At 37.2% G+C, this 27,197-nt stretch overlaps 1 protein-coding gene across 6 annotated transcripts in view; it reads right to left on the bottom strand.

Moving 5' to 3' along the window:
- ARMC3 (armadillo repeat containing 3) overlaps window positions 1-27,197 on the bottom strand; it is a 91,855-nt gene that overhangs the window by 52,391 nt on the left and 12,267 nt on the right. For 4 of the 6 annotated variants that reach the window (XM_013058919.2, XM_013058922.2, XM_013058916.2 and 1 more), the window contains exons 3-8: window positions 24,201-24,318; window positions 16,234-16,359; window positions 11,136-11,204; window positions 10,719-10,894; window positions 8,327-8,521; window positions 5,830-6,013 (exon numbers count right to left, since the gene is read on the bottom strand). In XM_013058919.2, the coding sequence (XP_012914373.1) occupies window positions 5,830-6,013; window positions 8,327-8,521; window positions 10,719-10,894; window positions 11,136-11,204; window positions 16,234-16,359; window positions 24,201-24,318 (868 nt within the window). Of the gene's footprint in view, window positions 1-5,829; window positions 6,014-6,748; window positions 7,952-8,326; window positions 8,522-10,718; window positions 10,895-11,135; window positions 11,205-16,233; window positions 16,360-24,200; window positions 24,319-27,197 lie in introns of those variants that run through there. The other 2 variants (XM_013058918.2, XM_045084980.1) reach the window with 2 other exon arrangements.

A 27,197-nucleotide genomic window follows, 5' to 3' on the forward strand; every position in this document is an offset into this window, starting at 1 on the left:
ATAAAATGATGGTGCATATTTTTAAAATGCTGTTTATAATACATATCACCTCACTTGAGAGAGACATGGTGAACAAGAGAAAGTCCAGAAAAAGTAAGAGGATGATTACAGGATAGCCTACAGACATGATATATAGGGAAAGACTAAGTAAAATATAGATTCTTCAGTCTGGAAAAATGGTGGCTAAAGGGAACATGAAAAAATCACAAATGACATTGATGTAATAAATACAGATTTAGTCATTTGATTCTAAAATAAAGAGTGAGGAGACACAATTTGGAACTGGAATATAGTCATTTTAGAACTAACATAAGGAAGTAGATTCATAAAACATAAAGTGCCAGATGGGATTTAAAGACTCTCTGTTAAGTTTCCTTGTATTACAAATAAAGAATGGATTTCAACAAATGGTGCTAGGGAACTGGATTTCTAATCACAAAAGAGTGAAGTTGGATCCTTACCTTATACCCGTATATAAAAACCACTCAAAATGGATCAAAGACCTAAACATTAGAGATAAAACAATAAAATTCTAAGAAGAATGCAGGGGAAAATTTTCCTGACATCAGATGTCTTAATGATTTTTTGGCTATAACACCAAAAAGTACAAGAAACAAAAAATAAATTGGATTACATCAGAATTAGAAACTGTGCATTAAAGGACACAACCAGCAGAGTGAAAAGGCAACCCACGGAATGGGAGAGAATATTCATACATCATCCATCTGATAAGGAGTTACTACCCAGAATATAAAAAGCACTCCTACAACTCAATAAAACAACACAACAACAACAAAAAAAATAAAACAAAACAAAACAAAAAACACAACCTGGTTAAAAAAATGGACAAAGGATTTAAACAGGTATTTTTTCCAAAAAAACAAATGGCCAATAAGCACATGGAAAAAACACTCAACACCACAATCATTAGAGAAATACAAACCAGAACACAATGAAATACCACCTCATAGGCATTAGCATGGCTACTAACTAGCTAACTAACTGACTCAATAAATAAATAAATAACATAGCAAGTATTGGTGAGAATGTAGAGAAATTAGAACTCTTGTGTCCTGTTGATGGGAATGTGAAATGGTGCAGTTGCTATAGAAAAGAGCACGTCAGCTCCTCAGCAGATTTAATGCAGAATTACCATATGATCCAACAATTCCAATCATGAGTATATCCCAAAGAACCAAAAACAGGGACTTGAAAAGCTATTTGTGTATGCATGTTCATAACAGCATTATGCACAGTAGCCAAAGAGTGGAAGCAACCCAAGTGTCCATTAACAGACAATAGATTGGGTGCCTGGGTGGCTCAGTCAGTTAAGCGTCTGCCTTCAGCTCGGGTCATGATCCCAGGGTCCTGGGACTGAGTTCTGCATCGGACTCCCTGTTCAGCAGAGCGCCTGCTTCTCCCTCTCCCTCTGCTTGCCCCTCTGCCTACTTGTGCTCTCTATCTCTCTGTCAAATAAATAAATAATAAAAAACATTTAAAAAAAATAGACAAATAGATCAACAAAAGGTGATATATACATCCAATGGAACACTAGTCAGGCTTAAAAAAGGAAGGAAATTCTGATGTATGCTAGAATATGGATGAACCTGAGGATAAGTCGTGCAAAGTGAAATAAGCCAATCACAGAAGGACAAATATTGTATGGTTCCACTTACATAAGCACTTAAAATAGTCAAAATCATAGAGACAGCAAGGATGGTGGTTATCAGGGACTGCATGAAGGAAGAAGTGGGGAGTTCGCTGTTCCAGCTGTTCCATAGATACAGGCTGTCTCTTTGGCAAGATGTAAGAGAGTTCTGGAGACGAATGTAGGTGATGGCAGCACAAAAATGTGAATGGACTTCATGCCACTGAGCTTGAAACTGGTTAAGACAATAAACTTCATATTACGTTTATTTATAATAAGAAGTTTATTTATAATATTAAGTTTATTTATAATCAACTTTATTTATAATAAACTTAATATTAAGACAATAAACTTAATATTATGTGTATTTTGCCTATTTATTTATTTATTTATTATTTTAAAGTTTATTTCTTTATAATCTCTACACCCAACATGGGGCTCAAACTCATGATCCTGGGATCAAGAGTTGCAATGCTCCACTAACTGGAGCCAGCCAGGCACCCCTCTTACAACCATTTTTAAAAGAAGAATAGAATTCATTTCCTTTCTTTTCATCAAAAAATCATTTCTGTGAATGGCACCATTCTGCTTCTAGCCATCCCAGCCAGAAACCTGGTCTTATTCTTGACATTGCTTTCTTCCTCCTCCCACCCAGGTAGTCAATCAACAAACACTTATGGACCCTCCCAATGTGCCAAGCATGTGCTGGTGGTCCTCCTTGCAAATGTCTATTTCAGGATACTCTCATCTTCTACCTCGATTACCACAGCAATCCCCTTCCTGGTCTTTTTTGGGTCTGGTCCTGCACACTTCTCACCTCTCCTCCACCTTGCAGCAAGAGGGTGCTTTCTTTAAAAAGTGACTATCTGTAATGGTCCCTCAGCTCTCTAAGCCACTTCAGTGGCTCTTTGTTGCTAGCAAAATAAGGTCCGAAGTCATTAACTTGGCCTCTATCACCCATTAGCATCTGGCTTCTTTTTCTACAGCCTCCACTTTTAGTTTTCTGCTGTATTCTATTCACTAGGCATTCTGAAAACTTTCAGTTCTGGAATTTACCATGCTCAGTCTCTCCTCTGGCCTGTATACACTGCTCTTTCCCTTTAGAGCACTGGTGATCCTTCCCCATCTCACCATGACCCTCTTTGCCCAGCCAATTTCTATTATTTACTTTAGGTCCTGCTTATAAATCACATATGTCAGGAAGATCTGATCTTCTTCCATCATCAAGCCCATTTAACACTACAGTGTGATCACCTGTTTCCTTGCCTGTTCTGGGTTTATTGACACAGAGTGGGGGCTCAATAAATCATTAATAAAGAGGTCCAGAGAGGCTGTGATTCCCTCATAGTCACAACCTAGGTCATTGCAGTGCCAGTAGTGGGACTAGCAGAACAACTGGACCACCAGGGACTCTCCATCCAGTGCTCTTCCCAATGCTACATCACATGATGAGTAATAAATTCATGAAACTCACTATCCCAAGAGGGGCTGCAACCATCTTGAAATAAGACAAATTGTAAAAATTTTAGGTCTGATATTGTCCATGGCTCTTGGTCTCAAATAGCTGAGAAAGTTGGAAAACAGAACTGATCAGGATTGATAAGTTCTAAACTCTATTTGACAGAATACTGAATCAAGCAACTTCTGCCAGTATTAAAACTTTAATTTCACAGCCTGTCTAGATGTGCCAAGTCCCCCCTCTATGTTAACTATGCACTGGATGGTGAAACCCGTCGTACTGCAATAAAATTCTGCCTTCAAGAAATCAGTATGGATTGAGAAGGAAATGTTTCCCATAATATACACATAGACAAATATACAGATGTGAGTATATAGGTTTAGAATATAAATCACTTATACTAGTCAGAGCTGTCATCGTTTATAAGAGGAGTGATGTGGAAGGGGGAAAATAAAATCACTTCTTTTATTAAATAAAAGACTCCAAATATACATAAATTAAAACTATAATTTCATCTTCAGTACTTGTGATATAATTTATCCCTCATATTTTACAGATTTATGTCAACATAGCTTGCCACTGAAATGAAAATTGTATTATGTATATAGTATGAGCATATTATTTTTCCCAGCTATATCACATGGCACTGCTTGTCTCCAGCTGACATTGAAATTACTATATAGATACCATTCCAAATGTCAATATACTGAAACAATGTTTTCAGGATCACAAACAATGCATAGATTCTGTAGAGTTTCAGAATCAAGAGAAATAAAAACTTAAAAACAATTTAGGCATGAATTACCTAATAAAAAAAAAAGACTCATAATTAAATCAAAGAGTTTATTATATCCCTGACAAAGCAATCTCTCGTTTTACTCATTGGCATTAGGATGAATTTTGCTGCCAGATAGTAAATATGGCACCTATTCTCAAATGACCATTTAGAAGAAGACACAAAAAGATGGAAGAGCATTCCATGCTCATGGAATGGAAGAATAAACATTGTTAAAATGTCTATACTGCCTAGAGCCGTCTATACTTTCAATGCCATCCCAATCAAAATTCCACCGGCAATTTTCAAAGAGCTTAAACAAACAACTCTAAAATTTATATGGAACCAGAAGAGACCCCCAAATTGCTAAGGAAATGTTGAAAAAGAAAAACAAAACTGGGGGCATCACGTTGCCTGATTTCAAGCTTTACTACAAAGCTGTAATCACCAAGACAGCATGGTATCAGCACAAAAACAGACACATAGCCTGGTGAAACAGAGTAGAGAGCCCAGATAATGGACTCTCAACACTATGGTCAAATAATCTTGGACAAAGCAGGGAAAAATATACAGTGGAAAAAAGACAGTCTTTTAAATAAATGGTGCTGGGAAAATTGGACAGCTATGTGAAGAGGAATAAAACTTGACCATTCTCTTACACTGTACACAAAGATAAACTCAAAATGGATAAAAGACCTCAACATGAGGCGGGAATCTATCAAAACCCTAGAGGAATACATAGGCAGTAACCTCTTTGACATTGGCCACAGCAACTTCTTTCAAGACATGTCTCCAGAGGCAAAGGAAACAAAAACGAAAATGAACTTTAGGGACTTCATCAAGATCAAAAACTTCGGCACAGCAAAGGAAACAGTCAACAAAAAAAAGAGGCAACCCACTGAATGGGAGAAGATATTCACAAAAGACACTACAAACAAAGCGCTGATATCCAAGATCTATAAAGAACTCCTCAAACTCAATACACACAAAACAGATAATCATGTCAAAAAATGGCAGAAGACATGAACAGACACTTCTCCAAAGAAGACATACCAATGGCTAACAGACACATGAAAAAATGTTCATCATCATTAGCCATCAGGGAAATTCAAATCAAAACCACATTGAGATACCACCTTCACCAGTTAGAATGGCCAAAATTAATAAGACAGTATACAACAAGTGGAGAGAATGTGGAGAAAGGGGAACCCTCTTACACTGTTGCTGGGAATGCAAGTTGATGCAGCCACTTTGGAAAACAGTGTGGGGATTTCTTAAGAAATTAAATATAGAGCTTCCCTATGACCCTGCAATTGCACTACTGGGTATTTACCCCAAAGATACAGATATAGTGAAAAGAAGGGCCACCTGTACCCCAATGTTCATAGCAGCAATGACCACAGTCACTAAACTGTGGAAAGAACCAAGATGCCCTTCAACAGATGAATGGATAAGGAAGATGTGGTCCATATACACTATGGAGTATTATGCCTCCATCAGAAAAGATGAATACCCAACATGAATGGGACTGGAGGAGATTATGCTGAATGAAATAAGTCAAGCAGAGAGGGTCAATTATCAGATGGTTTCACTTACTTGTGGAGCATAAGGAATAACATGGAGGACTTTGGAAGAAGGAGAGGAGAAGTGAGTTGGGGGAGACAAACCATGAGAGACTGTGGACTCTGAGAAACAAAATAAGGGTTTTGTAGGGGAGGGGGTGGAAGGTGGGGTGAGCCTGGTGGTGGTTATTAAGGAGGGCACATATTGCATGGAGCACTGGGTGTGGTGCATAAACAATGAATTTTGGAACACTGAAAAAATATAAAAGACAATAAAATTAAAAAAAATAAAAGCAGACAAATACTCTAGTGCTTGTTAATTCTAATCTAAATCAAGAATAAAAGAGGAAATATGTGTGCTTAGTTTATATAAAATGAGACATACGATCATAAGCTGCTTTAGTTATTGCTTTTGCTGCGTTCTTCTGAATGTCAGGAATTGTAGAGTTTTCTGCAAATGACAGGAGCTTCTTAAGACCCCCCGTCTGCTGAATCAGCACCAAAGTATCCATATCTTCAAGGCAATTTGCGATCACGGAAAGTGCTTCTATATGAAGGTCATTCAATTCCTAATAATAAAAGCAAACATAATTTTAGAAAATTGTACTAAAAGAGATGGATACTTCCTAAATTTTACTGTTAGGCCAAAGGTCAGTCAAAACATAATGCCGTTAACTTTGTTCTGACAGATGCCCAAGGAAACAGTTTTGTTTGCGATCATAACATCGCTCTCCCTCACAGTTTGCCAATCTCTTCTCGTTTTCCCTCCCCCAGAGAAAAGAAGATAATTACTGGACATTTCCAGTAATGGCAGACAAATGAAGCTGCTCATACAACCTCCTACCAACAACACCTTTAAAATCTGAAAATAATATTCTTTTTTCTTTTTAAAGTTTTATTCATTTATTTGACAGAGAGAGATCACAAGTAAGCAGAGAGGCAGGCAGAGAGAGAGAGGAGGAAGCAGGGCCCCTGCTGAGCAGAGAGCCCGATGCTGGACTCGATCCCAGGACCCTGAGATCATGACCTGAGCCGAAGGCAGAGGCTTAACCCACTGAGCCAGCCAGACTCCCCTGAAGATAATATTCTTTGAAAAAACAGACAGAAGCTGAAGGAAAGCATATTCCTTAAAATCTCCTACTAGCAGAGGAAGTATAAGTTTGTGGCCTTCTTGCCTGACAAATCTCCCGAATCCCCATCACTGTGGAAAACTGCAGCCTTCCCTGAACAGCAAGACATTTAAAGTGGGAATCCTTAGAGTGAGAGGAACACAGGAAGGATGCCCATGGAATTCCCAGTCTTACCATGATCCCCACCATCCGGAAGCAGCTGGCTTGACAGAATGGCCTTCTGAAGACTTAGTTACAATGTCAGCAAAGTGGCAGTACTTTGCAGGGGCTGGGCAAGTTTCTTCATGAGGTTATGTTCTGAATCAGCGTCCGATATAAGGTGCCCTTCTCCCATAGCCAGTGATGGTGGGTCCAGGAATCAAGGGGTGGAAATGGGTGTGGCATCAGTCATGATTACCCCCAGGGACCCATGAGCAACATTTTTGCTTCCTGTCTCCCAGACCTTAGGCTCTGCTGGCCCAGAGGTCTTAGTTCCAAAGAGGAGAATGCTTCCACCAAAAGACACAACAGTGATTCCACTGAATTGGAAGTTAAAAACTGCCACCCAGCCACTTTGGCCTCCCCATGCCTCTAACGCAGGCAAAGTGCTGCTGGGGTGACTGATCCCAATTACCAAGGGGATGTTGGACTGTTACTCCACAATAGAGGTAAGAAGGTGTATCTGGAATATAGGAAGTCCTCAGGGTGGTGTCTCTTAGTATTACCACGCGTGGTGATTAAGGTCAATGGAAAACTGTAACTATGCAATCCAGGAAGGACTACTAATGGCCCAGACCCTCAGGAATGAAGACATGGATCACCCGACCAGGTAAAGAACCGCACCCAGCTAAAGTGCTTGCTGAGAGCAAAGGGATCATGGAATGTGTATTGGAAGAAAGTTGTTAAAAATACTAACTACCACCATGTGGCTACCTATAGACAAAAGGGTTGTAACTGCCATGAGTATTTCTTCCTTATTTTGTTATAAATCAGTGTGTATGTATGAAATATCTTTGTTTTTCTCCCCCTCTCTTATCCCCTTAGGTAACATAAGATGTACTAACTTTAAAAAATTAGCACTAGTTTTACATCACAGTATTTATGTTATAGAATATCAAGGAGAAGAGTAAACATCATTGCATCCTGTTCTGAAGAAAGGATTAGTATGTTTTGGTTGTACACAGGATAGTTACATCATGCCAGGCAGAAGTAGGACTCTGTTATTGCCTTCACCTGGAGATTGAGTATGATTTAAGGAGATGGGTATGGGTGCCAGATTTATAAGGGATGGACTTATGATGATTATTAACTTGGGTAGGCCCTGGTATCCAAATATTTGGCCAAACGTTATTCTAGATGTTTCTGTGAAAGTATTTCTTTAGATGAAAATAATATTTAAGTCAATAGACTGAGTAAAGCAGATTACTCTCCACAATGAGGAGTAAACAACTCTTCTTACTTTACCTTAGAGAAAATTATGGCTGATAAAGCTTAAAAGACTAATTCTAGGTACTTCAGGAAATCATAAAGAAGGTCCTAAACAAAAATTTTAAAATCTTAAATTTCTAAACCAGAAGACTAAAAAAATTATTTTATAATGGCCTTTATCATTAATCTGATTTAACCATGCTGATAAACAATGCAGCATTGTTCTTAGTACTATGCTTAAATATATTAAAATTTAATTTTTAAAAATTCTACAGTTCATATTTTACAAAAACATTTAGAAGAGATACATTTTCTTGTAGAGAGTTGAATGAAAGTTACAAATACCTTAGTTTCTAGGATTTTAATAAGGTGGTCCATTCCTTGATTGTCCCTTAGCATCACCCGTGACTCCTTATCATTTGTGATAACACCTAAGGTTTTGAGAGCCAACAATTGAATAATTGGATATTCTGACTTCAAGAGATCTAATATAGGGGGGACTGCATTTAGTTCTTGAACTGTAGCTCGACACTGAAAATCCTGCCATGAAATACAAATGATCAAGTAAGTAACTTTGAAAGCAAAATACAGTCAATCTCAAGAATGGAAAATTCTATCTTCTAACGAAGGACATTCTAAGTTTCCCATCTTTTATTCCAGATTCCCTTCCAAAATAATTCCCCCAAAATATAAGCAAACCCTCAACCAGCAACACCTAAATATTCATTTTAACTCTGCAGACATTGTCGATAACAGGAAGATGCGATCTATGACTTCTGCAGTATCTATTGTTTATTATCCAGCAAATTTCTTTTATTACAAATAGCATTATAATAAAATCTGTGCATAATCAAATTCTTTTCACACACAATTGTATTTGACAAAATGAAATGATGGCATCAATTCCTTATTATCTTTATTGATATGGAATGTTTATGAAACGTATACATGCACATAGTGCTGTTGGTAGGCCCTGTGCACACAGATTTTTATCAGGTTTAGTTCAGACACATGACCTTTATTTAAGATGTTATAATATCAAGGGGTCATTAGAGTCTAGATGAGTTGCTCTGCAGTTTGTCTATAATTTTGTGTATGTGAGTGGTGGGGACAGGGCTAGCTGCAGTCAGCAATGGAGAAAACGGAGCGAAAAGTCATGAAAAGCCCCCAAACTGCTAAATCATGACACTTAAAATCAAAACATCACAAATGTAAAATAGTATTAAAGGTGGAAAAACCCTACTAACAGCTTAGGTTTCTCTATCCATTCTTCAACAAATGCTTCCTACAAATATAAAAATCGTGGGTGGCTATTTGTTATAGGTTAAATTATGTCCCTCCCAAGCTATAAGCTAGAAGTCCTAACTCTTAGAATGTGGCCTTATTGGGGAACAGGGTCATTGCGGATGTCATTAGTTAAGATAAGGTCATAGTGGAGTAGGGTAGGTACTTCACGGTGTCCTCCTAAGAGTGTGTCTTTAAAAGGAGGAGGAGAGATTGCAGTGATGCAGTTGTAAACCAAGGAAATTAATATACTGTTATTAACTAGTATATTTCTGTTCTAAGGAATAGTGAAAGTAAGCTTTTCATTTGTGTTTGATTAAAAGAAAAAATACAGGGAAATCAAAGCTATGAGGAGTCTTGAGATAAAAGACACTAACACATTGACAGGATTATTTAGGCCTGTGGTTGAGAGAAGGTCAACAGCTGAGCTTCCTTCAGCAGGTCTCCCTCAGGAAGAACAAGGGGAAAGCCAGTGAGTGCCCAGCCCTGTGGCAATGACTTCTAAGGCCAGGAATGTAGGTCTGCTTTGCTGTCTTTGGGCGTGAGCTCATCGCCTTTCCATGAAATGGAGGCCTCATTTTCACTTTACTATCTCTTCCTTTTATACTCCACTCCTGGCTATTTAAGATGGTGTTTTTGTATCTTCAGTTGATCTAAAGATTATCAAGTGTGCATGGGAATTGTTCAGGAACCTGAGCAGGGAAAGAAGCAGAGAAGGGTGTCCAAAGTGTCAGGAAGGGGACCTATTGTGGGTGTGAGTGTGTGTGCCTTGTGGGGCTGCAGCTAAGGGAAGGGACATAGAACAGCACAGGTGGAAAAGGCCAAGGGAGGCTGTTTCTTTCCATAACAAAGGACAACTGTTCAGTGACATAGCATCTTACAATTGTGACCAATGAGTTCTGTTCCATGTACTCAACTTACTGGATTTTCACCAATAAATAAGCCTAATCCAAAATGTTGGTACACTGAATAAGGCATATATTGCACCCAATGTGCTTAAATCACCAAGGTTAGGTCAACAAATGACTGCCTGTGTCAAACTTAGTTCAATATATTAGATATCCTGTTTCAGAAGAAATACCTTTGTCTAGTATAATCCTGTCTTAATTTGCAAGCCATTCTATTATTTCAAAATTTAAATACACTCCTAAAATGCCCTTTCATAAATCTGAACTCTGAAAACTATAAAACATTGAAAGAAATTGAAGAGGACATAAAGAAATGGGAAGACATCCCATACTCATGGATTGGAAGAACAAAGTCTGTACTACCCAAAGCAATCTACACATTTAATACAATCCTTATCAGAATACCAATAGCATTTTTCACAGAGCTAGACCAAACAATCCTAAAATTTGTATGGAACCATAAAAGACCCTAAATAGCAGAGCAATCTTGAAAAAAATTCTAGAAATAGCTTAGGTCATAGCATACTTTTAGAAATTACCCTCACCTGGACCAAGTTGTAAATGCACTCAATAGAGTTCTTCTTCACATCAGGGTCTGGACTGGCCAGCAGTCTGATGAGTGGCTCTAACCCACCATGCTCAAATATTTGCACTTTGCTGGTATACTCTGCAGACATGTTCGCCAGGCAAAGACTGGCAAACTCATGGATAACCACTTCTTCTGTGCATCAGAGATAAACAACAACACAAGTATGCAAAAGGCTTACTCAAGCATTATGTTAAAATACGTTTTGAAAACCAAAGCTTTGCAAATCTTACTTGATTGGAGTCCATCTTGGTTTGAGAGATTTTAATGACAATTCACAGCTGATACTATGTAAACTATTTTCAATGAATAGTTTAGCCCAATGTGAAAAACAAACCAGCCCCGCTTTTGGAACAGATGCACGAAGGAAAGTTACCTTCTGGAGCAAGTTGAGCAATGACGGAACTCATGACATCTAATTCCCTTAACAGTTTTTTAACATCATCTACAAAAGGAGACACAGAATATTAATGTTTATTACTACTACTAATAATGGTGATGCTGTTGAAATAGACCCTTATGAAGAAGGCTTTATCATTACCTAATTTTACAGATAAAGACATTGAGGCTCAAAAGTCGGACAGCGAGTGAGTGGTGGGACCAGGTGGCCTGTCCAGGGCTACCTGACACGAGACAGACTCTGGCTTCTGCTCCTTGATCACTGAAATATACTTTCTTCCAAAACACCAAAAAAAATACAAAATGTTCCTGGAACATAATCAGTACATTTGAGTAACTGTGCCCTACATTTGTTTATTATATAGTAGAAATTCTTTGTTGTGTTGCTTTGCTGGGAAGTGCATTCTTAAATTTTATATTTTAATAAAACTTGTACAGAATGCACAAGAGAATTATCCTCAGTCTTTTCAATGAATATATCTTGTTTGTATTCCATTTCCTTATCAGAGATGCCAAAACTGATTAAAGATAAGTACACCGATTTTTTAAGTTCACTTTTGTATTATTTATGTGAGGCTAATTAAGTCCACGCAGGTATGCCCCCGCTCATCTCCTGCCATCTTTAGCCCCAATTTTCTGAGAAATAAGGCATAGGTACTAATTGGATTTTTAGTTTCTCTTCTTGGTCAATTATCTTTGCTTGTAAGCCAAAATTAGCATCAGCAAAATTCTGGAAAATTTCGCTCGGCAACATCTAAGGCAGATGGTCTCTAGATGACTTTTTCCTCATTAACCACTGGGCATACTTGACCTCCACTGGACGCCTTTTCCTGCAGGATTCTGGGATGTGGCTGTTTTTCTACCCACCAAAACTTCTGCTTTCTCTGTTTCTGTTCAAAATGGCTACAGAGGGCCAGCAAATTTACAGCTAGCTATAGGTATGTCAACCCAAGCTTGAAGTACAAAAGAATAGTAGAGTGTCTGAAAAGCATAGTGCCCCAAAGTGAAGGGCATTATTTTTCAGTCGACACTCATTCAAAAAACAAAGGTATTACCTTAACTCAGTTAAGGCATAATACTCAGATCCTTCCAGGTGTCTTGGCGAGCTATACAGGTGCGTGCCCTCCGGAAGAGCTGCTTCTATTTTCGTCTCACTGTGAAGAGTGCAGTCTCTATTTTTCAAAATGAGAAGGCCATACCAGTCTATTTTTGCATACTTAACACTAAATATTTCTGGCCTTTACATTTTCAAGCTCATTCCCCTTTTGGTATACAAAATAACATGTTGGGGACGTTCAGGCTCTGTGTGCTCTCTGTTCCTCTTGCTTCTCTGCAGGAAGGACCTGCTCCTGCAGGGAGAGGCCGGCTTGCTGCCTCCGTATGTACCATCACCCTTTGGTCTGCCCTAACAAGTCCAAAGTTCTCATCAGAGGATTCTCTCTGCTGTGAAATTCCCTTCTCGATATAAATTTAGCCAAATCTGATAGATCTGGTAGATCTATCCACTAAACCATTTTCTCTTGGCTCCGTGGATGATATGGATTCACTGACCAGTCTTACAAATCGGAAGCATGGCTGATCAATTGGTTATTCTGCTTTTTAACACTAAATTGCCCCCCCCCCCAATCCTTCTTTTCTTGAGGTTAAATCAGTAAAATAAAAATAAGGGCGAAGCTGCTGTTTTCATCACTTTAAAAACAATATTGCCCTCTGTCCCCTTCTCTCTCAACAGACCCCCCTATAATGGCAGCCAACTTGTGGTTGGCCCACATAAATCCACTCTTGCTAAACAGTGTGACACCTACAATTTTAGGTTGTTCCAGAACTGTCAGCACCTTCACGTCCTGGAGTACCTTCAAGGATCTGTTTTCATTGCATTCTTATTTACAAGTTTTGATTACATAATACTGACTGTCTAAATTTACTTTTGGCCTTATATATTCTTTTACATCAACCATTTCTTAAGAAGGCAAGCTATTCAGACTGCCAAAAGCAATGTAAAGTCTGAGCTTTGAGGATTGCAATGAACTCTCTCTTTAGCTGACTCCATTAAACGAGTCTCTGTTAGATGGTCTCATCAAACGAAATACAGACTGGCAGGTAAAAGGAGACAGCGGCTCCATTTGATAAAAAGGTTTAGCAAAGTAATTTAAGTGCCTATCTTGAAGGACCCAGGCTTGGCATGGGCAGGTAACTCAATCACTTCAGAAAAAAAGACAAGAAAAAGTAAGATTTGTTTGCTCTCATGGCAATCCTTTTAAGACCTGGCATCTGTTGTTGGAACATTCTGTGGGTTCATCCATATGAACATAGTGATACAATTGAGTACATAAAAGCCATGTAAAGATAAAAATTGCTAAAGTAAAATTAGTTATTTTAAAACAGCCCTAGGACAGCTTGACCATGGAGCCACAGAGGTACATTTATTTACATATTCATCTGGAAATATGCCTTTTGATTTAGAGCACGTGACTGCAGCTCATATTTTATTCCATGTCAACCTGGACATGTATGCAGAGTGAAGCAACAGCCATTAATGTGCTGGGTGTAGTAACAGAAAAGAAACTCCACAAGCGGTTGAGGACGCCATGTATTCAAATAGAAAATGAGTTCATTCCCATAATGGTTTGATTTTTTTCCACCCAATTCATAAAATCAAAAGAAAGCTCTTGGAAGTTCACTCATCATATGTAAGACTCAAATCGCAAATACAGCAAAGCTCTTTCCATTGCTAGGCTTCGTGGCTGCAGACTGAACTCGTCCAGCACTGGTGGCCGCCCAGCCAGCAGCTATCAGAGGAGCACCCGAGAGGTCCGAGTACCACCGCATTTAGCACTCAGACGCAACAGTCATTCACAATATTGTGTGGTCACAGGCTCCTTTAGAAACTCATGGAATCCACTATATAGATCCTGCCCAGGAAAATTTTGCCATTTGGAGGGCTTCACAGGTTAAAACTCCTCACATATTGGAAGATGGAAATATCAAATTAAAATGAGTAATAGAAATTAAGAACAAAAGTAAACAGGAAAGAAGTCACAGAAACCTAGACATTAAATTAGAATATATAAGTATACACAGGCAATTATAACTCTCCATTCCAAACAAAGCGCATTCTCCCCCCACAAAATCACTTAGAAGGAGAACCTGACTTAGCATGTGCACTAATGTTAAGGATCAGAGAAGATCCGAGAACAGAAAGCCCACCTATACTATGAGCTAGAGAGTACGTTCTAATTCTAGCTCTGATCTCACCTCTTCTACTAAGCACCTGCATGACTGAGCCAGGAACCTAACCCCTTCAGAGCCCATTCCTATTTTTAAGATGAGGACTTGCAGGAATTGCAAAAGACATGTTACAAAGCACCACTGGCTCTCAAATTCTGTGGTGTGTAAACAGAATAAAACATAAGAAAATTTTTAGTCTTCCGTTTTTTGGTTTTAAGTACATTCAGTGAGGCTCATACAATATGGCAGAATAAGTATACAGGCAGCCCCTGAGATTAAAATTTATGAGGGCTCCACAATATAAATGATTACTACCTCGTTTAACTGCCCTGTGCCTCAGTTGCCTTATATGTAAAGGGAACGATCATAGCACCAACCTCGTTAAATGACAATATGCAAATAGTACGTAGAGCAGCGCCTGGCACACTGGAAATTCTGTGTAAGGTTTGACCACTGTTACCATAATCTGGGCTGGTGGAACATCCTCCTCCCACAGCCATCCTCATCCCACAGCCATCTGCAGAGCCCGTGCCTTACCCAACAGCCACCTTTAGAACTCATGCATGTGCTGCCCAAATCCCTTTCAGTAACAGCCCCGACGGAGCCCCACCTGCCCTCCACCACTGCAGGGGCTGTCCATGCCGGCTCTGCAGCTGAGGCGGAAATGGCACAGATGCCACAGAAAACGCTCCTTGCCCTTCTCTTCCCATCTTCCTGTCTCTGACTAATGCGACAGTCCCTGCCGGACACCATGAAATAAGGAGCGCCCCCATTCCCCGCCCCCGCCCTGTCTCACACGGTCAGGAAAGTGAGGTGGGGGGGCCGGAAGCTGAAGGTGGAAACTGTGTTTTCACTGAGACTGGTGAGAGGGAAAATATGGTAATTTTAGCCAGATGCCATGAGAGACAGAGAGACATGTTTATTCCTAGCTGCCTGAGTTTCATGTTAGAATTCAGTCTCTACCAAGAATGTCACTTTTTATTATAAAGTTAGAAGACTTTCACTGGCTAACTCAAAAAACCTATCATTATAACATGAAAATGACTTTCAAGTGGAAAATACATCCTGTTCATGAGTCAGGGGCTGCCTTTATTGCCATGGTTTTGGTCAAACTGATATTCTAACAGACAGAATAGCATGTTTTGACTAATGCTATTATTCCACCATATTAAATATATGAAAATATTCCAGCAAGTAATGAGTCTGATTTAAGAAATAAATACACATCTAAAATTATTTTTGGCAAAATATATTTAATAGTTTCAAAAAAACCCAATGCGTCAAACCTCTTTAGCCTGGGCTACTTTCACTGTGACACACATATGAAGTGTAGCTTCATATAGGCAGACAAATTGCATTACGCTAACTCGAAAAAAAAAGTCATTTTAATTTTAAGAGACAATGATTGCCTTCAACTTGTTAGACTGGAACATACATCACCACCTTTGACAAATTTTGCATGGATATATTTGTACATATTTTCATATTTTAAAAACATCTCTTGGGGCGCCTAAGTGGTTCAGTTGGTTGGCCTCTGACTCTTGGTCTTGGCTCAGGTCATGATCTCAAGATCCTGAGATCAAGCCCTGCATCTGGCTCTGCGCTCAGCAGGGAGCCTCCTTCTCTGCCTCTCTCTCCTTCTCCCTCTGTCCCTCCCCGCTCCCCGCCACACCAGCTGGCACTCTGTCTCTAAAATAAAAAATAAAATTTTTATATGTATATAACTTTTTGTTAACATTAAAGTCAGTTCAAATAAAATTCAAACAAATCCCTTAAAATTAAATTTAAAAAAGAGAACGCATTATATGAGATTATTAGATTATTTTTTTTTTTAAGTTAACACTTACTGTTAGAAGCCAGGATTCCAAATATCATAGTAGCATTTCTTCTTACAATTTTGTCTTCATGGGTGAGCAGTTTGGTTAAGGGCTCCACGGCTCCAAGTTCAAGGAGGGTAGCTTTATTTTCTTCACCTGATGTCACAGGTAAAATAAAATCATGCATGGACATCATCAGTCTCATCAAAACTCTTCCTCATGTCATTTTAATTTCTTATTTGCCATTTGCCTCCCATATTCCTCTTTGCTTCCACATGTATTTTGCTCGGAATAAACTTTGGAGCACAGGTAGCCTAGACGTGAGCTGCTCTCCTTCCTCCTGACGGTGACAAAGCTGGTTTCCTCTTGTCAGCCCACATTGCACCTGCTCTGAGGTGTCTCCCCTGACCCCCCTATCTAATGTTATCACTACATCCAAGCCTTTCTTTCTTTCTTTTTTTTTTTTTTAAGATTTTATTTATTTATTTGACAGAGAGAGCGAGCACAGGCAGGCAGAGTGACAGGCAGAGGCAGAGGGAGAAGCAGGCTCCCTGCTGAGCAAGGAGCCCGATGTGGGACTCGATCTCAGGACTCTGGGATCATGACCTGAGCCAAAGGCAGCTGCTTAACCAACTGAGCCACCCAGGAGGCCCCATCCAAGCCTTTCTTATCCTTCTTTAGTCTGCCTTCTTCATACCAGTTGGCGATCTCCTTGCTTTGTCTGCCTGTTCCTCTCTAACTTAATTTCCAGGAGGACAGACTCCCTTCCTGTTCTACTCTCTCATATCCCTCAGTGCCTAGCATAGTACCAATCATGGATTAGCATCATTAATCACAAGACTTCCTAAACATACACAGTCCCCACTTTGAGTTAAAGTGGGGTCGTGGCTGATTTCTGGGGGTTCATTTTTCACCCAACGGGGTTATAGCTACTTTGTCAGGCAAGATGTACCCGCAGCTAGCATGGAGGTGTGCATGTAGAGGGGAGCAGCCAGGGTCACCGGGGACTCCTTAGCTGTGGCAAGAAGCCCCAGAACCAGAAGGCCAGGTAAGGCCAGAGTCTTGCTTAACTGTAGAAGTTGTCTGTCTATATCTATATGAGTGAGATAGCATTGTACAAAGTCAGGAATAATGTTTACCTCCTGATTAATTTCAGCTTTTCAATTTCACAGGCAATGAAAATAGAGATTTCACTTTCAAAATTAATTTGAGAGTCATTTCAACTTTCCTTGCCTTAGTTTTCTCATAAAATTAGACTATTTTATATTTTAAGTTGTAGGTCCACATTCTCGTAAGACATGGACTATATGTTCTTAGAGCTCATGGAACTGCCCCATATCTATATGGTCAAATCTGTCGCCTGGTAAGAACATGTTGAAATGTGCATCGTTGACTCTTACAAACTTTTTTCAAATCTTCCAATATTTGTATTTTATGGAAATTTAAAACTTAATTTCTTAGATGAAAACATTTTGTTAAATGATCTTAATTTAAGATAAATTTTAAGATACTTATGCTTAAATAAAAACATGTATTATATATCAGATTGTTATAAAAGTTAATGGCTTCTTTAAATTTTCATTCTGAGACTTTTATTATATAACTTGAATTATTTCATTAAAGCATATTTTTAAAAATTTTTAAAATAATGCTATATATTACAATTTTATGATCAGAAGAAGAGGATTTGCAAAATTAACAACCTATGTCATCTTTTACATCTATTTTTATTCTTTTTTAAAGCTTTAATGAGATCATGGACATATAATAGACTGCATATTTAAAGAGAACCACTTGATAAGTTTTGACATGTGTTTTACATCAATGAAACCCAACGCTACCATGAAGAACATATCTAACACCCCAAAAGTGCCCTCTTGACACTGTGATATCTCTTCCTCCTGTTACTATACATTATTTTGCCTTTCCCTGAACTTTTATATAATCATGCAGGATGAATTCATTATTGTCTGGTTTTGCTCATTCAGTCTAATTATTTTGAGATTAATTCATGTTGTAGCATGTATCATAGTTTACCCTATTTATTGTTATTTACTATTCCACATGGATATACCATGATTTGGCTGGATCATATAGGTTGATGTGCATTAGTTTTTCGAGAAACTGACAAACTGTTTCAAAGTGAATGTGAAAGTTCCAATTTTTCCCCATCCTAGCCAACACATCTGTCCATATTTCTGATGATAGTCATTAGAAGGTGTGAGGTATTATCTCATCATGGTTTTAATTTGCATTTCCCTCACAACTGATGATGGTGAGCATAAGGTAACTTTTTGCCATCCATATATTTCTTTGGTGAAGTGTTTGTTCAAATCTCTTGCTTATATGTATTTTTAAATTTGGTTTATTATTGAGGTTTTTTTAAAAAAATATTTTATTCATTTATTTGACAAAAAGATAGAGCACAAGTAGGCAGAGTGGCAGGCAGAGGGAGAGGGAGAAGCAGGCTCCCTGCTGAGCAGCGAGCCCCATGCAGGGCTGGATCCCAGGATCCTGGGATCATGACCTGAGCTGAAGGCAGACGCTCATCACCTGAGCCACCCAGGGGCCCCTTATTATTCAATTTTGAGAGTTCTTTAGATATATGATTAATAAAAATTTTCTTCTAGTCTATAGCACATATTTTTAAAAAATTACTAGACTTTTTTGAGCAATTTCAAATTTATTAAAAAATGAACACGGGCACCTGAATGGCTCGGTCGATTAAGCTGTTGACTCTGAATTTCAGCTCAGGTCACGATCTCAGGGTTCTGGGATCGAGTACTGTGTTGGGCTCCGGGGTCTCTCCCTCTGCCCTTCCCCCTCCCCTCTGCTCATGTTCTCTCTCTTTCTCTCTCTCAAATAAATCTTTTTAAAAAATGAACAAAAAATACAGAGTTCTCATATACTCCATCTCCCTTTCCTCCCCCATTTCTCTTATTATTAAAATCATGCATTAGTGTGATACATTTGTTACAATTCATAAACCAATATTGATATGTAACTATTAAGTAGAGTTGATAATATATATTACAGTTCACTGTATGTGTTTTACAATTCTTTAGGTTTTGAGAAATGTATAAGATCATGTTCAGCTTCTAAGAGACTACCAAATCATCTTCCGAAGTGCCTGTACTATTTTGGACTCCCACCAGCAATGAAGGAGAGTCCCTGTTGTTTCTACATCTTCACCAGCATTTTATGTTGTCAGTTTTTAGAATTCTAGCCATTCTAATCAGTGTATAGTGATATTTCATTATTGCTTTAATTTGCAATGTCCTGATAACGTTTGATGTCTTTTCATGTGCTTATTTGCCATCTGTGTATCTTTTCTGGTGATGTGTGTGTTTCGGGTCAATTTGATAAAATCCAATCAATTGTCCTCTTACGGATTGTTTTTAGGGTCATATCTAAGAAACTTTTGGCTAACCCAGCTACCCTGTGAGTAGCATCCCACAAATTTTTATTTTTATATGTTATGTTTTCATCTTCAGTTTGGATTTCCCTTTTGCATTCTTTCACTGACAGATCATTTAGAAGTGTGTAATTTACTTTCTAACTATTTAATGATTATCCAGAGTCCTTTGTGTTAAGTGATTTTCAATTTAATTCTATTGTGGTATGACACATATTTTATATGATTGTAATTCTTTTACATTTATTAAGACTTAAAAAATAAACTTATTAAGGCTTGTATTATGGCTCAGAATATCACCTATTTTGATAAATGTCCTGTATGCATTGAAAAGAATGTTATTCTGCTTGGAGTATTCTATAAATATCAATTAGGATAAATTCATTTATATTGCTATTCAAATCTTTTATATCCTTATAGAATTGCTATCCATTTGTTCTTTCACTTATTAATAGAAGGTTATTAAAGTTCTCAGCAGTAATTGTGGATGTTTATTTCTCCCTACATCTCTAACTTCATGTATTTTGAAGGTCTGACATTAATAATTGTTTGGGTTTTTTCATAGCTTCTTTTTTTCTTTTTTTATTTAAATTCAATGTAGTTAACACAAACTGTAATATTAGTTTCAGGGGTAGAATTCATGATTCATTAGTTTCATATAATACCCAGTTCTCGCTACATCAAGTGTTCTCCTCAATGCCCATCACCCAACTATCCCATTCCCCCACCCAATTCCCCTCCAACAATCCTAAGTTTGTTTCTTATAGTTATGAATCACTTATGGTTTGCCTCCCTCTCTGTTTTCATCTTATTTTATTTTTCATAGCTTTTTGATTAATTGACTCTTTTATTATTATAAAATAATGTTTTTTATCTGATACTGTTCTTTTATTATTCTGATATTAATATAGTCACTCCAGCTTTCTTTTAATTAGTATTAATATAGGATATCTTTTTTTATCCTTTTGCTTTCAAGTTATTTGTGTCATTACATTCTAAGTGCATTTCTTGGATGTAGCATGTAGTTTGGTCTTGCTTTTTATAGACTATAGCACTATCTCCCTGTTAATTGACTACTCAGACTATTTACTTTTAGTTTGATAGTTGATATCATTAGGTTTAAGTCTACCATCTTGTTTTTTGTGCATCTCATTATTCTTTGTTTTCCTTTTTTCATCTTTGCCTTCTTTGTATGAATTGAATATTATTTTGATGATTCCACTTCATTTCCTTTGTTGGCTTATTTATTATTATTCTTTGTTGTTTTAGTGGTTGTATTAAATTCTGTAGTAAACATCCTTATCACAGTCTACTTTCCAGTCATGATAGACCACTTCACATATAGTGCAAGAAACTTACAGTAGTATACTTCCATTTTTCCCCTTTCTACCTTGGTTCTGTTGTTGTCATTTATCTTATTTTTACAAGTGTTTCTGCACAGGAAATGGTTACTCTTTTTTGTTTAAAATAACCAATTTTAAGTGATCTAAATAATGAGAGAAACCTTTGTGTGTTACCATTTCTAGTGTTCTATCTTTATTATTTTGTGCAGATCCACATTTCCATCTAGTGTCAATTTTCCTTCTTCCTGAAGGACCTACTTTACTACAATAAGTAGTGTGCGTCTGCTTGCAATAAACTACTTCAGCTTTTGAATGTCTGAGACATTATCTCACTTGTGTTTTTTGAAAGATATTTTTGCTGGGAATAAAATTCTAGGATTAAAGTCTATTTTTCTTTCAATATTTTAAAGATACTGCTCCACTGACTTCTTGCTTGCATCATTTGTGATGATAAATCTACTGTCATCCTTATTTTTGTTCCTCTGAATGTAATGTGCTTCTCTCCTGGCTGCTTTTTAAGATTTTCTCTTTATTCTTTTCAAGCAATTTGATTTTGTTGTACCTTGGTGTAGTTTTCTTCATATTCATTGTGCTTGGTTTTGTATGATCTTCTTGGATCCAGAAGCTTGGAGTTTTTGTCATGTTGGGGGAATTCAGAGCCATTATTTCTTCTAACGTTTTTTCGGTCCTTCTTCTCTTCTTTACACTTACACATACATTGTGTCAGTTTTTATTTACTGATGACTTATCCTCATTATGGGTTATATTTTTCTGTTTCTTTTCATGCCTGCTAATTTTTTATTGGATGCCAGACATTGTAGATTTTACCTAGTTGGTAAATGGTAACTTTTGTATTCTTCAAATTTGTTTTGGGACATAATTATCTGGAAACAATTTGATCACTTTAGGTCTTGCTTTTTAAAATATTTATTAGGTGGTACTAGAGCAAAGCTCGATCTAGGGCTAATAATTTCTAACTCTTGAGGCAAGACCCTTCGGTGTATTCTATATAATTCTCCATGAATCTTGAAGTTTTCTAGTCTGGCTGATGGAAATAGGCACAACTTGTGACCCTGTGTGAGCACCAGGTGCTATTAAATCTGATCCTGTTAAGTGCTTTGTCTGACTTCAAGTAGTTCCCACATACATATCTCCTTATCAGTACTCAGCTGAACACTTGAATCAGACCCTTTGCCACTCTCCCGAGTTCTCTTTCCTCTCTGTTACTGAAAGCTCTTGCTGCCTTTGTCTCCCTGAACTCTTAGATCTGTCTTCTCAGAGTCTACAAGGCTCTGTACAGGATACCCCTTCCTGTGATGTGGTCCTGGAAATTCTCTGAAATCAATAAGCTGGGGTAATCAAAGTTTATTTCTTTCATTTCCTATCTCTCAATGGTCTGTCATTCATTGCCTAATATCCAGTGTTTTGCCAACTGTTATTTCATAGATTCTCATTTTCTTAGTTGTTTCAATCAGGAAAGTAAATTTGACCTCTTGGTCCATCATGGCCAGGAGGCAATTTATCTTAAAAACACAATCAGAAAATACTGCTAGTATAGAACACCAGACTTACAGTAATTTCTGTATTGATTTCACATAAAATATATATCTATCTATTTCTTTACCTCATGTCATATAAAAAAAGATGGCATTTGATGATTCTGTATGGCTGAGTGAGACTCAAGTTGCCCTAACTTCATGATCCAATGTCTTCCTGAAATCCAGCCCAGAATTCTACACAATTACTCACAAACCATACCTGCCAGAAGTAATGATTCTGGTTTTTATCTGGATTCCCAATAACTAGAGTGAAATATATCAAGGTGAGTATTTCACCATTTGCTACTTGAGTGATTTGTCGCTCTCTCATACAAGTCCCAAAACAATGTTTAGTATCATTTCCTTAAATGTAAGTATCATTTCCTTAAAATTCAAATTGCTCCCTTCTTAGTTTAAATGGTTTTGTTAAAAATACAAAGTTATACTAAACTCTTCAGTATTCTCAATTAAAATGTTATACAGTATAATAAAAGTCTACTTTTATCATCACTTGGAATGAATTAGAATACAATTACCATTTGTGATTATAAACCCTCTATGAATAATCCTTGAGATAGGACCTAACTTGTAACATGTATAGTATTTTAATAAATTCCAATTTTTATAATGGTTTAGTTTTACAGAAAAATTGCTCAGATAGAACAGAGTTACCACATATCCTAAACCCATGTTCCCATTATTAACATTTTGTATTAGTAGATACATTTGTTATAATTAATAAACCAATATTAATATGTTACTATTAATTAAAGTCCATGTTTATTCAGATTTCTTTACTTTTAGCCTAATGTTCCTTTTCTGTTCCAGGATCCTATCCAGGGTCCCCTGTGACATTAGTCATACATCCTATCCTCAACTCCTCTTGGCTATGAGTTTCTCAGACTTTTCTTGCTTTTGATAGCTATGACAGTTTTGAGGAGTACTGGTTAGGTGTATTTGTAGAATGTCCCTGACTTGGAACTTGTCTGATTTCAGGGTTATAAGTTTTGGGGGAAAATTACAGAAGTGCCATTTTTCATTACATCATGTCAAGTTTACATATTATCACTATGACTTATCACTATTGATGCTGATTTTGATCACCTGACTCAGTAGTGCTTGTCAGGTTTCTCCACTATGAACTTACTCTTTTTTCCCTGTTTCCATATTGCAATCTTTGAAAAGAAGTCCCTATGCAAAGCCCACACCCACAGAGTGAAAAGTTACATTCTGCCTCCTTGAGGTCAAAGTACATAAATTATTTGGAATTCTTCTGCATGGGAGTTTTTTTTTTATTTTCTCTCTCATTTATTTACTTATTCAATTATTTATTTTATCAGTACAGGCTCATAAATACTTATTTATACTTTGGGTTATAATTCAATACTACTTTATTTTGTTGCTCAAATTGTTCCAGCTTTGACCACTGGGAGCTCTTGCAGCTCCTGTGACTTACAATTTTTTAAACTACAATAAAACCTTCAACATGACTATTCTATGCAGTGACTAAATTACTCCTTAAGATTAAGATAGGCACTTAGGGAGATATATTACTTTAGGTAATGCATTAAACGATATTCTGGTTGTCTGAAGGAATTCATCTGACAAGAAGTGAATTAAAGATAGGAAGAAAGGGCCCATTATGTAGTAAATATTTTAAGAAACTAATGAAATGGAAAAATAAACTGAAAAAAACCAAACCTTTTAAAGCAAATCTATAAATGGCTTCACATGCTTTAGCCAAAATTTCTTCTTCTGGAGAATTAAGCATTAACACCACAGTTGCTGCTTTTTTGCTTTCAATCGTTAAGGGGTCAAACTGAAATGTAGAGAAAAAACATGTCAGGTTCACATATGAGCTTTAAGAAACACATAAAAAAATGAACAGTGTCTAGAAACTTGAAGAGAACGTAATCATTCAAAAAGGATGTGGTCGCTGCCCACGAAGTGCACTGTAAAGTTTTCATTTAAAAAAATCACTGATAGATAGTGCCAGTATTGGCTTTGGAATTCCTGGAGTAATGGCAGGAAGAGCAAAGCATTTTGGAATCTGATGGATCTAGTCTTTCAACTTAGCTATGTGGCATCAAGCAAGTTACTTATGCTGCTAGAATTTGTTTTCCTTTTCTGTATAATGGGCATAATGATACATATTCTCCCTGAAGGATCAAGGAGAGGATTAGAGATCAAATATGTAAAGCACTTAGCACATTGTCTGGCACATAATAGATGATCATTAAATAACATATACTAGCATAATTTTAAGTTGATACACAAGAATCCTGAAGTACCGGTATATGTTACATGGCCTGACAGTTCTAATAATCAGTACTTGCTTCTAATCACTACTCTTTATGAGAAAGCAGAAATTACATAGGCAGAATAACTAAAAGGCAATAGAAAACCGCAATGTAAAATAGAAAACCAAAATGCAAAACCCATTTGGATAAAATCTGAAACAGGGCAAATGGTAATGCAGTGTAAAGAAAAAGTACAGAGCTCTAGGAAGATCTCTATTGTGTTATGAGATCTTGAGAATTCATGGGTAGCCATGATGCACAATAACAAATTCATGGCTCCTATGAGTTTTCTTCAGTCAAGGTGAAAACACATTATCACACCATTTTTCTTCCATTTCCAGAGACTGGAGAAGGAGGGTGTTCTGTTTATGTTAAAGGGGAAAAAATAAATTTCAAAGTTTTAGCTGGCTCTTTGTGTTGGCCCTTCCTAAATGGACATCTTACTGTGTCTAGGTATATAACAAAAATTGATGTTCAGTTTCAGGCTAAGAATGGAGGGACAGATTACTCTGAGTAAGGAAGCATGATTGTGTAAGGTTGGGAAAGCAGAGAAGACAGCAGTAAGCAATGACTTAAAAGGGCACAGCTGGAATAGAAATGCCCCTTGTAGGGGAAATGGCTGTTGGATGTCAGGACAGCATCATCCAACATCCAAATTAAAGCTGTTGTTTGTGTATGTCTTACTCTAAGGATCTTACTCTTTTTTTTTTTTTTAAGATTTTTTTTTTATTTGACAAACAGAGACCACAAGTAGGCAGAGAGGCAGGCAGAAGGAGAGGAGGGAAGCAGGCTCCCCGCTCCTCTCACATTAAGCAGAGAGCCTGACTCGGGGCTCGATCCCAGGATCCTGGGATCATGACCTGAGCCGAAGGCAGAGGCTTTAACCCACTGAGCCACCCAGGTGCCCCTAAGTGTCTTACTCTTACTTCACTTTATTTCTTATCCTGCTTAGATTTAATAATCTATTATTTTAATAACACTCCTGCCAAACCCGAAATAAATCTTTGTGTCCTTCTGTCTTCTTATCAAATCAATTTTAGAATATCCAAACCATGAACAGACACTAAGAATTTCTCTCTTTGCATTTGTGCTCAAGCATCTGAGCATTCTTAGAGAACATTAAACTATAGGGAAAAATAGTATTACTATAAATTCATGATCAACAAATTCACAACAGCCTCACATATTCACAAGAGCCTCTACACATATCCCTGTATTATATTAAAGGAAATGCTTCTTCTACTACATAAGCCCAATGTCTAATGTGTGTTTTGGATTTTTAACCTATTCATCTTTAATTCACTAATTCATTCAATAAACACTCATTCAATCCCTAATAAATGCATTTCACTGAGAAGAGCACACATTAAACAAGATAACCAATTCCCCCACTCTCATAGAACATACATATTCCCAGTTATGTCATACCATTAATCATCCTTTTTTTCTCTTGGGTAATCACCTTCCACCTAACAATTAAATTATTCCCATTGCTTTGTTTGAGTCTACTTTACAGAGGGCCAACTTAGATTTGACAAAATCCACCCAAGTATAAGTATGATGAATTTTACTAAACTCATATGTATAACCAATGATATGTGGAACTTTCCATTACCACAATGCTCCTGCCTCTCTCTCCAACTGATTCCCCTTCCCATATCCACTCTAGGCAACCACTCATCTGCCTACTTTTGCTATAGATTAATTTTGACTATTTAATATAAAATTATTACATAGGTTCCCTTTATGTATGGCTCCTTTCATTTGGCAGAATGCTTATGAGATTCATTCAGATTGTTCCATGTATCAGTGATTCATTCCTTTTTAATGGTGAGTGGTATCTCATTGTATGAATACAACACAATTTATTTATCCACTCAGCTGATGGACCTTTGGGTTGTTTCCATTTGGGACCATTATGAATAAAGCTGCAATGGGCATTTTCATATAAGTCTTCTTATAGAAATATGCTTTCATTTCTCTTGAATAAATACCTAGCAGTAGAATTTCTGGCTTGTCTAGTACTGCATGTTTAGTTTTACAAAAAAAAAAAAAAAAAAACAACTAACAATAATAATAATAATAATTTTTTTTCCAAAATTGTTTTACTGTCTTGTGTTCCCCCCAGCAATGTATCTGTATCCAACAAGTATTTCTCTTCACTTATTTGTCTTCTTTAATTTGTCTCAGCAATGTTTTATAGTTTTTCAGCATATAAGTATTACATTTATTTTGTTAAACTTATCTCTAAATATTTCATTATTTTTGATGCTAAGGCCAAATGGTATCATTTTTTCTTCATGTATTTTAAACAAGTGTTACTAGGTGAAAAACATTTAGGACCATTTTTCCAAATGAACCTTTTCATTATGATGATATATATCTCTTTTTCTCTGGT

Source organism: Mustela putorius, unplaced genomic scaffold (genome assembly GCF_011764305.1).
Source record: "Mustela putorius furo isolate JIRA1106 unplaced genomic scaffold, ASM1176430v1.1 tig00000827_pilon_pilon_pilon, whole genome shotgun sequence".
NCBI lineage: Eukaryota > Metazoa > Chordata > Mammalia > Carnivora > Mustelidae > Mustela > Mustela putorius.